The 18,342-nt window shown below is 40.3% G+C and overlaps 1 protein-coding gene across 1 annotated transcript in view; it reads right to left on the bottom strand.

The window, feature by feature from the left end:
- The window catches only part of MALRD1 (MAM and LDL receptor class A domain containing 1), a 558,112-nt gene that overhangs the window by 276,247 nt on the left and 263,523 nt on the right, over positions 1-18,342 (bottom strand). Inside the window, exons 20-22 of the mRNA XM_082259425.1 lie at positions 13,516-13,810; positions 10,783-11,031; positions 5,377-5,534 (exon numbers count right to left, since the gene is read on the bottom strand). Coding sequence (XP_082115551.1) covers positions 5,377-5,534; positions 10,783-11,031; positions 13,516-13,810 — 702 coding nt within the window. The remainder of the gene's footprint in view (positions 1-5,376; positions 5,535-10,782; positions 11,032-13,515; positions 13,811-18,342) is intronic.

Here is an 18,342-nt window from a genome sequence, read left to right as displayed (position 1 = left end):
TACATTTCTTGCAGTGAAGTGGAGGGACACACTGAATGTTTTTGTTCTGTCCTCCATTCATGCAGATACGACAGTCCAAATTGCAACAGCGACTGGTGTTGTTGAGAAGCCCCTCTGTGTCCATGATTACAACCTTAACATGGAAGGAGTGGACTTCAATGACCAGATGATGATGCCGTACTTAATTGCCCATAAGGCCAGACACTGGTACAAGAAAATGTCTATTATTCCAATTGGCTCTGCTGAGCGCTTATGTGCTATACAAAGCCTCAGGAAGAAGAGATTCCTTCCTAAAATTCCAGGAAGAGTTCATCACAGCCCTTCTGTATCCAGAAGATGCTGTTGCCCAAATTCACAATCCAGATACGGTGAGCCGGCTGCATGAGAGGCATTTTTCAGATGTCCTCCCTGGTACCCCCACCCAAAGAGCACCCCAAAGAAGATGTGTGTCTTCTCAGCTGTCACGATACTTCAGGAAAGTTGTTTCTTTTCTTAAAGTAAAGCAAAACATACCAAACAGAACAAAACAGAAAGGCTTCACGTGTCAAAAGGAGAGAGAGAGAGGTGTTACGTGTCTTCAGAGTGTAGGATGTTCTTTTTTCATCTCTGCTTGATCTGTAGATATAGTTGTCTTTTATACTATATTTAAAGATGATATCAGCAAAAAGTGTGTCCCAAGAAGGTAGTAATTCAAAATATAAAAGGAACACCCACTCTTGCATATATGGTTTGAGTCTATAGTAAGACACATAAATCCACCCAACCTACTGACATAAGGTTTAAAAATAAATATACATACATAATAATAAGTTGGTGAGGGTGCGCTGATAGCAATATGTTAAAGCTGCTACCTGTATTCAGTGCCTGAATATGTGTAAATGTGTTGAAATCAAAAAGGTGCGCTAAAACAAATATCAAGAATCCAAAATTATGCAAAACAGCAATTAGGATAACAGGTGAGTGGGGTATGCAAAGAAAGTCCAGTGTATATCTCTTTAAGTGTCCATAAATGGTAAAACAAATAAGTGCTCGACAGCAAAGAAATATCTTCAACTTCCGTGCAATAACGCCCACCCCCAGGTGAAATTCCTCCTTACCAGATGGAAAAATAAGGTGTGCACAAATAACATAAGTTTCCCTGCAAACGTGGATGCTGACACACTCCGCGTGAACCACCCAAAATGGTCCCTTACCAGATATAATAATGAAAAGCGCAGAAATATGGATTCAAAAATCCCCTTCCACTTCCTCCGTGTGTAATTTACACTGGGGTGCCTTTTCAATCAAACAATGGGAATCGCTGTGGTTCCGGTTTTATCCACTGATAGTTCCTTCACTCTGGACCTGTATCCGGGAGGCAATGACCAAGAGGCCAATACCCGGGTTACACTGCCTCTCCTCCGTCACTGCTTTCGTTCGCGGCTGGGATCTCGCTGGGCTTTTTTTATTCTCTTCCCCACCACGTAACACACCGCGTCAAACTACACTCAGCTCAGGCTGTGTCCTGTCGGAGTAGAAGCCGCCGCACAACGCAGCGCCTGGTGGAGACTGGAAAAAAAAAAAGAGAAAAAAAAGAAGCCGCCCAGCAGAGGAAGGAGAGAGAGGAGCGAGCTACACAGTGACGCGGCGGAGGTGTAGTTTGACGCGGTGTGTTACAAGATGGGTCTTTTGTTTTTTGTTTTTTCTTCTCCTTGCTGAACCGCAAGCTGTCAAGAGGTGAGAAACACAGACAAAAAACTCACCCATGGTAGCAGGATTGTTAACTTGAGTCAAAGAGTAATATACTTAATCCAGGTTCGCATTCTTCATCAAATGGTTCAAAATAGAATTCTCAGCTGTCAAGATACTTTAGGCAAGATGTATATTTTCTTGAGTAAAGAAAAACATACTAAACAGAACAAAACAGAAAGGTTTCACGTGTCAAAAGGAGAGAGAGAGGTGTTACATGTCTTCAGAGTGTAGGATGTTCTTTTCTCATCTCTGCTTGATCTGTAGATATAGTTGTCTTTTATACTGAAAATACGTTGTCAGCAAAAAGTGTGTCCCAAGAAGGTAGTAATTCTAAATATAAAAGTAACACCCACTCTTGCATATTTGGTTTGAGTCTATATTAAGACAAATAACTCCCCCCAACATACTGACATAAGATTCAAAAATAAATATATAAAAAATAGCAAAATGGCTTCCCTGTCCTTGAAAGAGACATTTTAAAGTCACCTTCAAAATGAACATCATTATATTATGACATTTATATATATATATATATATATATATATATATATCAGAGACTTTTATAATTTAAACTTTAAATCTCTAACAATGTTGTGTTTTTAGAAAATGCGGATATAGGTGTGACACACACTTTTTTTGTCCCTCCTGTCCTGGTCAGCCTGGTCTCTGCATTGGGGACTGTTTCTGCAGCTTCCACACACTAGTTGAGTATTAGTATAGGGTACAGCACGGCACAGTCTAGGGCACACTTTCACACAGGGTCACGAAAGATGTTAGATGACTATTGCATTTTGAGAGACCCTAGCCTGGAATATGTAAAGTTTTTTTACAGCTACAAAAAAAGTTACTAATAAAAAAATAAAAAAATGATTTGTATTTTACTGTACTTTATAATATACTGCTATACTTTAATGTTCTATTGTTAACCATAGTTTGCTTTGCAGATACCACTATTCTACTGTTTTACTGTACTGTATCCTATTATAATGTAATGTTTTATTATTGCTGTGTTTTCATTGTTAACCATAGTTTTCTTTGCAGATACCACCATTCTACTGTTTTACTGCACTGTATACTATTATATTGTAATGTTTTATTGTTACTGTGTTTTATTGTTAAGCATTGTTTGCTTTGCAGGTACGCCCATCAGCTGCAGCACCAATTTGTTTATTCTAGCAGCAACAGTGTTTGCTCTCAGCATATATACGTAAATCAATGAAAAAAAATACAATTTCCTTTACTTTCTTCATTTTCCAAAACAAACAAGAGCTGCAAAATACTCACCATGCCTCTTAGCAAGTACCTTGGAGTGTCTGCTGTCCGAAAAGGGGTCATTTGGGGGGGTTTTGTGCTATCTATCATTTCATGGCCTCCAAAAACTGTGATAGGTAGTGAGGAGTGAACTCAACAATTTACACCCTTAGAAAGCCTGAAGGCGGTGATTGGTTTTCGGGGTCCTGTATGCAGCTAGATTGTCAAAAAGTCTCATACATGGGGTATCCCCATACTCAGGAGAAGCAGTAGAATGTATTTTGGGGTGATCCACATATACTCATGGCATGTGTGAGCAATATATAATTTCAATAACAACTTTGTGTAAAAAAATATTTATGTATATTTTTTTGTCATTTTTCAAACACTTGTGACAAAAAAATTAAATATTCAGTGGGCTCCACATGCCTCTCAGAAAACTCCTTAGTGTGTCTACTTTCCAAAAAGGGGTAATTTGGGGGGATATTGTCCTGCCCTGCCATTTTAGCACTTCAAGAAATGAAATAGGCAGCCAGAAAGTAAAAGCTGTGAAAATTCCAGTATATACACCATAGTTTGTAGATGCTATACCTTTTGCGCAAGCCAATAAATATATGCTTATTGAGATTTTTTTCATCAAAGACATGTAGCTAAATACATTTTGGCCTAAATGTATGACAAAAATTGAGTTTATTGTTTTTTTTTTTATAAGAAAAAGTAGAAAATTTTATTTTTTCTTAAAATGTTCAGTGATTTTTTCATTTATATCGCAAAAAAACAAAAATTGCAGAGGTGATCAAATACCACCAAAAGAAAGTTCTATTTGTGGGAAAAAAAGGACATAAATTTTGTTTGGGTACAGCATTGCATGACTACTAATTACCAGTTAAAATCACGCAGTGCCAAATTGCAAAAAATGGCCTGGTCATTAAGGGGGTAAAACCTTCTGATCCTTTAGTGGTTAAAGAGAAAAAAAGTAAAATGCATAATGCATGGAAACTGCATGCAAAAACGTATAAAAATCTAGGGTTTAAAATAGCAAAATGCACTGCAAAACGTGCCTGAAAAAACGCATCAAGCGCAGCCGCATAGATGTTAACCTAGACTAAAATAGAATTGTACAAAAAAAAAAAACATTAGTAAACCCACTAGTGCCTTTTTTACCACTAATATTACTTTATACTGGTTTTTGAAATTTACAAATGCAGCAATTTAGAGATTGGATGAAAGGTTCAGCTCTGTGAATCACTTTAAAGATAAAAAGTGCATTTTATATACAAGTATATAGATCAGACCAAAATGAGGGACAAATGAGGAGGAAAGAGGGATGGAGGGACATTGATCAAAATCAGGGACAGTCCCTCGAAATCAGGGACAGTTGGGAGCTATATACATGAGGGAGGTCAGTGGTGCTAATTCTGTTGTACTGCTAATTTAATGATGCTTACTAAACGATAAAAAAAAAATTTGTTTGTGCTGCTGTTGGAGAGTTTAACCCCACTTCCTGCTTGGTGAAACAGCCTGGGCAGTAATGGACAGACTTACAAAGCAAAGGTATTGCATTACAACGGCCATATTAAGAGAAAAAAAAATACCACACATTTAATAAAACACAGCAATGTGCTTTATAGGTGCTTGTAATGCTATTTAAAAAAGGGGGAATTTTAAAAATTAAAAGAACACAAAAGTGGCAAGAGGAGAGACTGATAATGTGAACTGTAAAAGTGATGTGACCAGCTCTACTGCTTTCCTTCAGTCATGGAGCTGCCTCTGCTGTGGTAACCAAACATAAGGCTGTGGGTCACTGTGGGCTCCACCAAGCAACCTGCATTTTATTCAACCAGTGGGTTAAATGAAAACAAAATTAACCAATTCCCCATCCACACATTTAGTATGGGTGGGGGAATCCTTCCCGCTGAGTTATTGTATTCTGCTAGTGAGGAGCCTTCCCCGTCGGCAGAATACAATGATCAGTGTTTCTGGCCAGCGGCACTGATCATTTGGAAAAAACCGGCTGGTTGTACACACGTTAATCAATAGAACCAGCTTACTCATACATGGTTTAAAATTTGGCCGGTCTCCTGTAAATTCTAATGAATATTGATCCATGTTTGGCAAGCTTAAGAGGAAAGATTAGCACCCCTTCCATGATAAAAGGGTATGTACTAGTTAATCGGTGCTAAGTAATCAGCATGCTGTAGTTGATAGGATTGGCAAAGACACAAAAGGCTCAAGTCTAGCAGTATCAGCATATCAGCTGCTCTTCCTTGGCAAGTTTAAAGTATTAAATGGGTTAATTTTGTGATTTTAAAAAATATATTGCTTTTCTATTAGAATGGAATTATCCTCTACATGTTAGCAGTATGGCACAAGGTAGAAAGAGGGAATTCTTACTTTGATAAAGACTCGTATTTGGCCAGTAGCTTTTGACGACATGTAATACCAGAAGCTCATTGTACAATTTTCTCCTGACTCCTTCCATGTGGTGCTTTTTATATGAGCCTTTTCACCGCGTAGTCCAACCAAGGAAGTTTCCAGAGAAAGGAAGTGACCTTGAAAATAAGTCAATGTCATGAGTAAATGCATGGTATGAGATAATTATGTTTAATCAAGTTTTATTAGCAAAATGTCTTCAATATATGCCTTTAAAACCAGAGCCAGATCATATTTAGACAAGTATGCTCACATGTTGACAACTCTGAATTATGAAGTGTGATGCAAACAAAAGATAACGTTAAACAACATTAGCGAAGCATGTTTTGAAGGTATATTATCAAAACCCTTTCAGGTGGTTTATAGCAAATAAACAATGTTGGATACCCTGTCAACTGAACAGGAAAGGGTACTTGAAAAATGAAGGGGCCTACTGGCCTAACATACATAACATGAAGTATGGTCTTGTAGGTAATACATATTGTGGTCAAACTTTTAGTGAGGATATAAGGAGAAACTTTGGAAAGAGCAGATATAAAAGGAAAGTGAGAAAGCAAAAGGGGGAGAAGAACAGAAAAGAAGAAAGAAAAAAAAAAGGAAGTGGGGGAAGCCAATGGGAGGTTATCTGGAACAACTAAGGTTTCACACTTTTGAAGAGATGAATGGGTCAAACTCAGAAGAGTATCCGAAATGGCATAACACTGTCCACATATATTTACAGGATTCTGTTTTATCCTCCTCCCACGCAATTATACATTCCAAATGGTTAATTTTATCCATTTCGCAAGCCCAGTCGGCAATTAGTGGTGCTTCAACCTGTCGCCGGTGTCTTGCGTTTACAGAGCGAGCAGCTGTGATGTAATGTCTAACTAAGCTTTTCCTAATTTGTTTAATTAATTCAGGAGCCTGGCAACATGGACAATACCATGATCTCTGTTTTTTGGGGAATTTTATCTCCAACAATTTGATCAAACAGGTGTAAAATTTTATCCCAGAATGGGGAAAATTTTCAGGCATGCACCCCAAATGTGGGTCATGGTGCCAGGTGCCTGAATGCACCACCAGCAAGTGTCAGGAACAGAGGAGTACATTTTTTGGAGAAGTGCAGGGCAGCGGTACTACCTCGCTAAAATACGGTAGTTTCGCTTTTGCACTTGGGAAGAGATTATAAGAGGTAGTGAATACTTTGTCCCATTCCATGTCTTCCAGTGAGACTAGTAATTCCTGTTCCCATTTGGAAAGGAATGGAGGTGGCTCTGGGTATGACTCCTTTAGCAAAATCTGGTATACCTGTGAAAGGGTATGATCAGGAGACAACAAAGACTAGCTCCGGGACACCAATTGGTTTCCAATCCTGGCCCTATGACTCCAATCACCGGAAACCCAGATTTTCCTCCTGGACTGGAGTTTAAAGCACATTTAACAGATACACAAAAGAACAGCACTCCGTTACGGGTGAAAGATTGTCTGACAAACTCGAGATTGCTGTCCCTACAGGAGTTCAATGAGATCAAACCTAAGGGTTACACAATTTCACACTGGAACTACATACAACTACACAATTATGTTCAGAATAACAGGCGCAGGTCCCTTTTTTCAAAGCCAACAACTGCTTTCGAGAAAATTTGCGGGGACCAAAGACACTGCTATAAAACCACGTCTCAAGCTTATAAATGGATCTCTCATGCCCCTGACCTGGATCTAGAGGGCTACAAGAATTTATGGGAGAGAGACTTAAACCGCTCTTTCACTGAAAAGATTTGGGAGAAAGCTTGTGTATTTACGCACAAGTGCTCTCTTAGCACCAAGATTCAAGAAACTTCGTTCAAAATAATGACTCAGTGGTATTTGACACCTGTGAAACTAAAATCGTGGTCCCCGCAGAGCTCTGACAGGTGCTGGAGGTGCCTAAAGGAAAAAGGGACCTTTACCAATATTTGGTGGTCATGCACTAAAATCCAAACATATTGGAAACAGATCATTCACCTGATTAGAACGATAACAAACACTTCTATGTTGCTGGATGCAGCGACTTGTCTATTACATGTGAACACCCTTTCATACAAGATGTATAAGCATTCCCTGGTCAGACACCTGCTGAACGCAGCTAAGGCCATTATTCCTCTGTATTGGAACTCCCAATCCATTCCTTCAATTAAGGAATGGGCAGACAAAGTAAAACTGATACTTGAAATGGAAGAAATTGTTCCAATCAAAAAAGAAAATTGCACAGCTTTTCATGAAATCTGGAGACCCTGGATAGCATTCACGTTATCCGCCAACTATACAAAGCTTATTACTCATTAGTCGACTGATCTGCGGTCAGACACCACCTACTGACTTGATCTGAGTCCACTCATCTCCTTTGTGTACTCCCCCCCAATTTTCCTATACCCCCTTCCCCTTTTTTACTTTCCTTTTTTTTCTTTTCTTTTTCTTTCCTTTCCTTCTGATCTGTCTCTCTTTCCTATCTTGGGCCTAGGCCCTTGGTATGGGCCCTCTGGTCCATACCCCTTATGTGCTCTAAGATTGCTTCGATGTACATCTAGGTTTATACAAGTTGCACATGTATGTGCCATATTTTTGTAACACGTTTTATTGCATGTATGTCATTTCACTACTGTTATATGGCGCTTTACTTGATATGCAATTTTACTGTTGTTATTGTACTTTTTCATTTGACTTCAATAAAGCACTTTATTGGAAAAAAAAAAAAAAAAAACAAAGACTCAATATCAGTATGTGGTCGAGTCGATGAAGGATCTTATAAGATAATTATGTTAGGCATTTGTTGTAACTGGTCTTCCTCTAAAGTAGTCATTCTCAACCAGAGTTTCATGGAACCCTGGGGTTTTACCAGAGGTTACCGGGGGTTTTTTGAGATGAGTGACTAGTTTACCTACCATTTGGTGGTGTCTGCAGGTTCCAGGGCGAACACCATTTGGCAGAGCCAGCAGCATGACAAAAAATCGTCTTTTCAGCTGGCATTCTGTTTACCACTATAAGGAGGGACATTCTTTTCACTGGCCACCAATGTAAGGGACTTTCCCCCAATGACTCGGTTTTACCAGGGGGTTCCATGAGACCTGAAAATTCATTCAAGGTTTCCTCAGAGGTAAAATGGTTGGGATAGGCTGCTCTGGAGTTTAAAAGTAAAGATGACATCATCATTCTCTTAGGCTTACAGAAGAGAAAACAAGGGGTGGTGTCACCATAAAAAAGAGGGGCTTGGAGATTCTAAAAGTAACAGCCACTTGAGTAAGAAAATTGGCTGGATATGCAAAACAGAGAAATAACTACATAGGAAATCAATGCCTGATTTGAATCATTTTCTTAAGCTTTGGCACGACCATTGAATAGAGAATTAAAAAAAAAAACACTATTGTGTTTAAAAAGAGTGAATCAAGACAGCAAAGTGGTTTTAGTTTACAGTGAGTGTCAGAACTGGAGATAATAGTGCGCTGCGAGTAGGAGAAAAACAAAGTGAACAAGTTGCATGCCTTCTGATCTTAGAGCAGTTTGCAGCAACTTGCAAAATATTGGCTGCCCTTCCTTATTCAGTTGTCTACCAAGGCCATAAATACTGTATGTCCCATGGGCCATAGTTCAGAGACCCCTACCCTAGAAGGCTGTTGGATCATTTACCACTATTATTAGCCACTGATACTAAACAACCATGGAGATGTAATTACTTTTGGCTATATCTGTTTCTAAAAACTGAAACTATTAATAAACAACTAGAGGATTTTATTTATTTTTTTGCAATAAACAGACATATGGCACTTAGTGGTACTGTCTGGGGCACATCTAAAGTTTTTTTTCTGAAGCGTATGTTTCAAAGAATCAAACTGCTAGCATGGCAGAGTGCCAGTTTTCACAATTTTACTAGTCATTAGTTGTAGGTGTGCTGACGCATAGTGGGAAGGCTGTCTCTTTTAGTTTTTCCCACCCCTTGTGTGGTTAAAAGGTCTGATCTTGTTGCTGTGAGACCAAGGTGGGTCAGTATAGGGATGGGGAAGTGGGGGTTGGGGTAAAAGACATTTGGCCTAGGGGGACAAAATGTTTAAATCTAGTCTTAAGCTGGCCATAGATTAATCAAAATTTGGCTTGTTCAGAAAGTTTTATTGACTGACTTCTCACAAATGGGCTTGTTGAAAAATTGTGTTCAATTAGCATTGCGGCCAATCAGGTGGAGCACTGATCAGTGTATCCTAACAGCAGAGAAGCCTATGCTGTCAAAATACAATAGCACAGCACTGAGGATTCCTCCATCCACCTCTAATGTGCAGATGATGGATTTTTTTTTGATCAGCCCGGTGATGTAAATATGGCCAGCTTTACCTGTTTCAGTACAAAAAGAAGTTTATTTTATTTCCTTTTACTGAAAATACCAGATATCAAAAAAATTGTAAGGTTACCAGAAAAATTGATTTAATTCCGATCTAAAATATAATATATTGGAAATGACTGAAGATATTGCCCAAAGCTGCTTGATCTATAGGCTGTTAGAAACTCTACTACTGTTGGCAAAATAGCATTATGGACCATTATAAATTGTCTCTATGTGTGTGCCTATTAACTTATTAAAAAGAAAAAATGTAACTATTTCTGCTTTAGTATCTTTGCAAGAATACATCATTAAAATGTCTCAGTGCTGAAATGCCAGTGCTATCATTCATAGAAATTCAGGAATTGGAAAAGTCAATGTAAATGTATTCAGAATTATGTAATGGGGCCACACGCAACCTTAAAAATCTTTTCTAGTTAGATAAATAACACTCCTTGTGGATTCCTCATTCCTATCACCATAAACATGACATTTTGACTTTATGTATTGGGGCAGCGATGAGAGCAATGACAATGTGCAAAGTGTAGTTACCAAGGGCAGCCAATATAGTTGTTACTGCAGTGAATTAAAAGAATTAACATTTTCAGATATATGAATGTGTAAATTATATATATATATATATATATATATATATATACATACATACATATATCTGAAAAATGTTAATTATTTTAATTCGGGTAACTACACTTTGCACATTGTCATTGCTCTCATCGCTGCCCCAATATATAAGTCTAAATGTCATGTTTATGGTGATAGGAATGATGAATCCACAAACAGTATTATTTATCTAACTAGAACTCTATAGATATATATAGATATTCTAATTCACTGCTTAGTAATTCAGAGTGGATCCAAACTAAGCAATCAAGCAGCTACTGAATTTTTGTACCTCCAAAATACATTTGTATTCCTGGAAACACAGCAAGTGATAAAACGAGGATGGAGATGACAACCACAAAAGTATGACACAACAGCTTCCCTATTTCAACGCTGAAACCTGTAAAGACGTATCCCACCTTCCTCATTTGCCATTGTGTGGTCCACAATATGAGGTTTCAGAGTTTGTGAAGAGTTTCCTCCTAAGATCCAATCAAAGTTGTCTGCCAAGGAGTTCCACCAACCACAGAGACCATCTTCAAATGTGCAGGAAGTGCCACAGTCCTTCTCATCGGTGTTATCCCCACAGTTATCCACAAAGTCACACCGCTCTTCTGGCCTGTAACATCTCTTATTTTTACAGATCAGGAAACCCGGTGGACAAAACCCTGGGGAGATAAACAACACAGACGTCCTAAAAAATTAGAATTCAGTTGATGTTGCCTTGAGTTTATTCACAATAGTTAAAGCAAACCTGCTCTGGATCTACATGTGGCAAAAAAAAACAGGTTTGCTTTGAAGCTGACAAAGCACAAATTAAAGCCATTCTGTGTTTAATAATGTAGCACTACCCCTGTAGGGGTTGCAGGTGGCAGGGTTGCTGCACAGCCAAGCACATACCATTTTCAGCTTTCATCCAGAGACAGTGAACATTCTTTGAGCTTTGCTTACATATTTTATTAGGGGGTAATTATTTGGATGGGGATGGGAATTATGGGATGCCCAACAAAATCAGGGACAATGTCTTCCCTATGTACAACTTTTATCTATTTGTCTGTGCAGTTTCAATTAATTCCTCTCTTTAGCTCCAGTTGGAGACCAGGAACTCTCAGTCCCTTTTGTAAGTAGCACAATCCCATGTAGACACTGGTCCCAGCTCTACTACTGCAGGAAATGCTAGCCCATCTGGCTGCTTCTTCTCCAGTCTACCCGACTGAATCTCTTCACAAGTCTACCCGACTGACTCTCGGGAGATCTCCCAGAGCAAGGTAGGGAAGATTTAAGCTCACCGCTATCTTGCAGGGAAACCTGCTACATGTGGCAGTCTTTCCCCTTGTAAATCTCTGCACTGTGCTGTTGTACTTATACTGTCCTCTCCTTGCTCCCCATGCATCCCAGGAAAGCCTACTTCCAACTTCTCCTGTGGTAGGATCTTTCTAGGTCAGCCACCCGAGCCCCAATCTGAGGTAGAGGCCCTCCCCAGCAGGGGTCCCTCAATGGCCACCGACAGTCTCCCTCAGCACTGCATCACCATCTTCCACCTGACACCCTACTCTAATAGCCCTGACCCAATTCAAGACTCACAGGCTTAAATATGAGTCAGGATACAGTTTGCCTACTCTCTCACTACTAGCACACTAGAGGGTGCCACAATAATGAATGGTTACATTTATTTTTTTAAGTATGTTAAGTACCTGAATTTGACTTGGTTTAAGCCTCATGCAATGCCCTGTAAAGAATTTAGACTGAAAGAAGAAAGGCAGGACTTGAAACCAATCAGAAGTGCTAAATGCAACAATGCTATGCATGCTGATAGGAGGAGTGAGCTCTGGGAAGATCTCAGCAGTCTGCTGCTGCTCTTTCACTCTCCAGTCAGCAGAGTGGGGTGGAGAGAGGACACTACTGTTTGCCCTCTACATTCCTTACTTGTTACAGAGAAAGTGGTGTCACCCTATAGGTGCTATGTGAGGGGGCAATGCAAATCTTTTGGCAGATAAAACAGCTCCCTTACATGTATTTATGTTTCTGTGTCTTTAGCTATTTGCCTGCAGTTTAGCTTTAATACCCTGCTTACCAGCAGCACATGCTAATCTTTCCAATAATTCCCCACTTTGTTAGGATTATAGTAGCATGGGTAGGGGTGTGTAAACTTTGAGTCCCTCTAGTCAAAGTTTAAAGTGGTTGTAAACCTCTGAAATTAAAAATAACCAAGCACTTGTTTCTATAGTGTGTGCTTGCTTCAATCCAAAGCATTGAGTGTAATTTCTGTCTGCACTCTAATTCCCCTATCTGCATGAGTCACTTCTGGTCATTAATGCCGACACCAGGGAATCCCAGAGGCCACCCTCCCCTCTAGCACACAGCAGCTGACTGACAGCCTCAGCTGTGCATGTTTCCCAATGAGACTGTGTAGATGGGGGTTTGTCCATCCCTTCCACTCAGGTCTCAGATTACACTCAGCTCTATGAGTGTAGTGTCAGGAAGGTCATACCAGTGTGTGGAATGTTTCAGTGGGACAAATTCCTCTTCTTGAATCCCAACTGCATTTCTGCTTATGTGATTGTACTTGATATGATTGTCAGTTACCGACCTAGCTTGCCTGACTTTGCACCACATCTGAGTCTCGGTGCTTCAGTCATCTCCATCCTGCAGTCACTTAGTCAACACTGCTGCCTGCACACCTGCTTCAGGTCTCAGCCTGTGTGACAGTCTACCGCCTGCCCGCTGTTCCTGTAATTGTCCCTTGCTGCTGCAGAATATGGCTTGGTCTTCCTGTGTCCAGTCTCCAGTCCATCATCTGCTGTGTGGAAGCCACACAGCGGTGACCGGTTTGGATACACCTGTCAACCTGTACATGCTGCTAGCAAGAGCTAGGAGGCACTTGTACAGCTTCATGTCCTGGTGCCCCCTGTTTACTTTACTAGGGGCCCTGAGCCATGTGGTAAGAGATCATCCTCATCACTTCAGGCTCCTTCACCAAGTACATGACAGCCAGGCTATATATTTTTATGGAAAAAGCTACCACGCAGCAAAATATATATGAAAATGTTATAACCTTAACCAAACTGATTGAATAAAAACATACAATGGGACAATTCTAAATTAAAGATATATTTGCTAAGGCCATCTGAAATGACATAGACACTTGTTACCTTTAATGGGCCAGGTCTTGTGAGATTCAGAGATAGAGGGGGAGGATGGAATGCAGTCATTAGACAGAACTAAGTCATCCAAAGCGATGTCCCCTCTTTGATCTTTTCCCACTTTCCCTTCAAATGTGACATAAAAATCCTCTCCAAGTTCGTGGAGTTCCAACTCCTTCCTCTGCCAGAAATTCCCCTGGTCCCTGGTCAGGTTAAAAAGCAGCACTTTCTGTCCGCTTACTGTCACCTGATGTGCGGTCAGCGAGCCAATTCCCTCTCCATACATGTGAAAGTAAAAGATCAGCTGTGAAAGAGCACACAGACAAGAGGGCCTGACAATGAGATCAGCAATCATATACTAATAATACAGTAGATTTGGAGGCATAGTTCTGAAAAAATTTAAACCAGCAGCATATAACGTGCTTTTTCTGTATTTTTTGCTATGCAAGTCTTTTTATCATGAATTGTACAAATAAAGTTTGACATTTTTATATATATATCCATATCTTTTGCTTCACATTTTTCTTACCCAGCATCACAACATCCCCTCTCCCCTGTTTTGTCTGGAACATCAACCCTCTGGTAGTGTTTCCAGGTTCCTTTTTCAGAATATTGGGATGGATGCCAAAATACCATTGTTTACATATGAGTGTAACTGAGCATATCAGACTTTAAAGGGTCACATATATGTTTTACCTAGCACCTACCTAGGAGGGTGCTACACATATACAAACAAAAATGCTGTTTTTTTTATTTTCCTTGCAAATGATTGGGTATTTTTTGCAAGATGAAGTTTTACCTCATTTATTAAGCTCTGCAACAAGAGCACTTGAAGTGCACAGTATATTTGCCTTTAGTAAATCGACACCCATTATATTTACTTGTTTTAAACTTGTCTTTTACATTTCGTCAGTTGCTTGCTGGTTTCTGGCATAGGCCAAAATATTGTCATACATCCCAGGAGTATTCATTGGCATTTTTCTCTTTCATCTGGAGGAGAGGCTTTCTCAACTAAACACAACTTTCTGCCTGCATGCCTGAGCTAAGGGCAGATTGCCCTTCAGATTCCGATTCCAGAAAGTAAAAGTTACATGAATCCTCTGCCCTTACTCAAAATGGGTGTGGCTAGAAATCCTAGGTGGGTGTTTTTTGAAGTGACTTCCTAACCAAATCAGTTGAGACATGGTAAGTTTGCTTTGTATATTAAAAATAAAATTAAATAGCATTTCTATTTTTCGGTGCTCAGCTACACTTATGTTCCACTTTAACTTCTTGCCAACTGTGTAAAGCATATATGCAGTGGCAAGAAAAATGTGCTTTAACTCCCAGCTGCCACACATATTCATCCAGGGCAGCCTGAGTTGCAGACAGAGAGCGCTCTCACTGCATTCTCCCAGCACACTAACAGACAGCTCTTGGTCTAAGCGTCACAGCGTCCTGCTGGCTCCAGTGGTCTCAGGATACAGAAGCAGCGCTGCCTTCTGGGCATTAAAGCCCACTTAAAGGGCCACTAGTGCTAAGGGATTAGGACCTCCATTTTTAAGAGAAAAATTTGCAGTCGTAGAAAGCAAAAAGGACTTGCATGTTTGCTCACTTTTTTTTTTTTATAATTGTTTTCCGTGTGTACTGTAATTTTAGTAGGAATCTGATCACGTCCTTAAAGTGTCAGTTCATTACTCTGCCAGCCCATGCTCCTGAAAACTTCCCCACCCCGCTGCTATGTAGGCAAACAGCAGGAGCTTTTACAGCTATTCATTGGCAAACATTACAATTTCAGGCTAGAACAGTAATTAAAGCCTGGTACACATGGGCAGAATATCGGCGCCTATTGGCCGGTTCAACAGAAACTGGACAACATCCCCCCCCCCCCCCTTGTGTGTAAAGCAGCCTGTCCGGCTAAACGTCTGGCTTCTGTCGAATGGGGCATGTCGGCATCACAGCTTCTCCCTCATCACATCCGGTGGAAGCGGGGTGGTGCTAGCGTTCGAGGCATGCGTGCCCCTTCATCAGCAGGGTGGTGCTAGCGTTCGAGGCATGCGTGCCCCTTCGTCAGGCATTGTCAATGCCTGACGAAGAGGCACGCATGCCTCAAATGCTAGCACCACCCCGCTTCCACTGGATGTGATGAGGGAGAAGCTGTGACACCGACAGGACACCAGAAAGTGCCAGAAGCCACTGACACAGCCGGGACCCAGGGCTGTCTACACCTCTCCTGCCTCCCCTGCAGTGGATCGGATGACTTGCAGTGGCGCTGCTCTGTTCTCTCTCTTTTATAAATCTACCATGCACAGAGTCCCCTCCTAACTCTGATAGAGCCGGCGGCCACCCAACCATCCATCTCTCTCTACTCCATGGACTTTGTATCTATATACACCTGAAACATTTATCATTATTGTGTTTTTTATCAATATTTTTTGATTCTCTATATCTGCTTATATATCTATTGTTTACATTCGTTTTTATAATTTTCCCCTAACACTGTGGGTTTAATAGCGCTGGTCCAGCATCTGTTATATAGATCAGCATATGATTAGCCCTGGCAGCCAATGGCTGCCACCATTGACCAATGTGTTCTGGATAGCTCGGTGGGGCGATCGCTGTACTAAAATTGCATATAAATGTAGAGAAAATTGTGCACTTTGTGCAAAAAGAGGTATAGCAGCAAATTATATTCCGGACACAAAGGAATCACAAAATCAATACCTCTCTAGTGATCAATACAAAATTATGTGGAAAAAAGGTGAGGCCAGTGGCATATGATGTTGTACACCCGCTGTTGATCCCTGGTGTGGTGTGTTTTACCCTAACTTTTTTGAGTATATCTACATTTTAAAAATCATGTTGTTTTAGCATACTACGTTATGGTCTTTTTTTCTTTCTCCTACCCATTATTACTTTAAGGTGCTTGCTTTTGATAACCGCTGAACGACTGTGGAGGCGGTGGAGTCAATGATATCCTGAGTGGTGGCCCCCCAGTTGGATGATTTCTACTCTGTTGATTTGTTATCATTTGAAGATCATTACTGTTTGGTAAAGAAACTGGCACACTGGTCTTTGAGGTGGTTTGGTATTATTACACATGGACTTTCAACATTTTCAAGATTTTACATTTGGACTTTTATATATTTTTCTTTGAAGTTTACTTTTTTGTTATGCATAAGCGAATTATATGTTATTGCTATTTTATCATTTATATGATGCATGTTGCTTATTACGGTGTAATATGTGTAAACCTGTTTTTTACACTCATATTTTTGCATTGATCGTTACAGAGATATTAGATTTGCGCACCCTTTAGAGTAATTACTAACATTGTAAAGCGAGCCCCTCCGTGCTGGATTCATGAAAAAAACAGTCAGTGTATACCAGGCTTTATTGTCTGTGCACCCATTAAGTAATTAAACAGAAGTGCCAGTTGGAGCAAAGTCATTAATGCACAAAAAATGTAGTGTGGAATAGGTCATTGCAGACATTATTCAGTGCTCTGCTGTGTGCAAGCTCCTACTATCGGCCTCTTTGCCCTTGGAGCTGTTTAGTGAGCCTTATACATAAATAAAGGATAGCAGGGGATTACCAGGGAGCTTTGTTTGAGTAAGGCAATGAGTATGCTTGTGAAGAATGTTAATAATATTTATAGTATAGGGACAGGGTCTCTGAGACAGAGCTCTGTGGTCATTGTACATGGAGGAAAGCAAGTATTGTAGTGCTGTAGTGATGACAAGGAAGGGGGCATATCGGGCTGCTGCACAGAGACCACTGCTGTGAAGTATATTTGTCTTTGGTTGCATCCTTCCGCTGGGCATTGGGCTTTCCTACGGGGGCTGGGGAAGTATTATAAAATATAATGAACAGCAAGACAATGCTTACTTTCTGACCCATCCAGACTTAATATCTAAAATTTTTGGAACTCTACAATTAATCTCTACTCTACAATTAATACGTTACCCCACCTGAATTAAAAATAGCACCCTCGGGCAGGTAAGCTGCATTCCCTATACGTATTGCATTTTTCAGTTTTGACTGGAGTTCATACAAACAGCCTGAAAATCTATGGTCTGTTTTTTATAGGACACAAAAAAACAAGTGAAAATATACCTAAAGTTTTTATACATTATTACTCTAGGTCACCACTTTTTTTCCACATGTGCAAAAATGTATTTAAAAAAAAAAATGCTACGGAAAGATTAGCATTAGTGTTGTCTTTGATACACTGGTAATTTCAATGTCAAATTTCAATTTAGTTTTAGTGATAGTCTTTTGACTAAATCCGCTATTTTCATTTTAGGCTGGGTTCACCCTACCGCACGGAGCAGCTCACAGCAGGGGTCCGGTGCGTCCCTGTTCACCATTTCAGGTCCGATTTCAGTCCGAATTTTTGGCTGAATTTAGACCTGAAACGGACCAGAAGACACTCAGGACTCCTGTGCATTTCCCACTGGAGCCACTCCGGAGATATGTGAACCAGCTCCATGGAGAGCAAGTCACAATCTTCTGACATGCGAATTGGAATGCTGAGAAACCTGCATCCAATTCGCAATTGTGTGAACCCAGCCTTTGTCGTATTCTAGTCATATGAATCGTTTTAGTTTTAGTCATATTTTTAGTTTTAGTCATATTTTAGTGGATCAAAATGCATGTTACTTGACTAAAATTCTCAGTACCCACTTGAACTTCCGCTTTCCTCAGAGCTCTGCCTGTCTGTTAGAGCCCCAGCCTCCCCCAGCTCCCTTTGTCTGCCTACTGCCCGGAAAATCCGGGGACAATGCCCTGCAATACCAACAGGAGACTCCATCCCCATGAGAACGCTTCCAGTGGGTGGAGTAAAACACATTGGGG

This window comes from Pelophylax lessonae, assembly GCF_965119305.1.
Source record: "Pelophylax lessonae genome assembly, chromosome: 5".
NCBI classification, from domain to species: domain Eukaryota; kingdom Metazoa; phylum Chordata; class Amphibia; order Anura; family Ranidae; genus Pelophylax; species Pelophylax lessonae.
The sequence above is the reverse complement of the archived record's forward strand: the minus strand, read 5'-3'. Positions and strand labels throughout refer to the sequence as shown.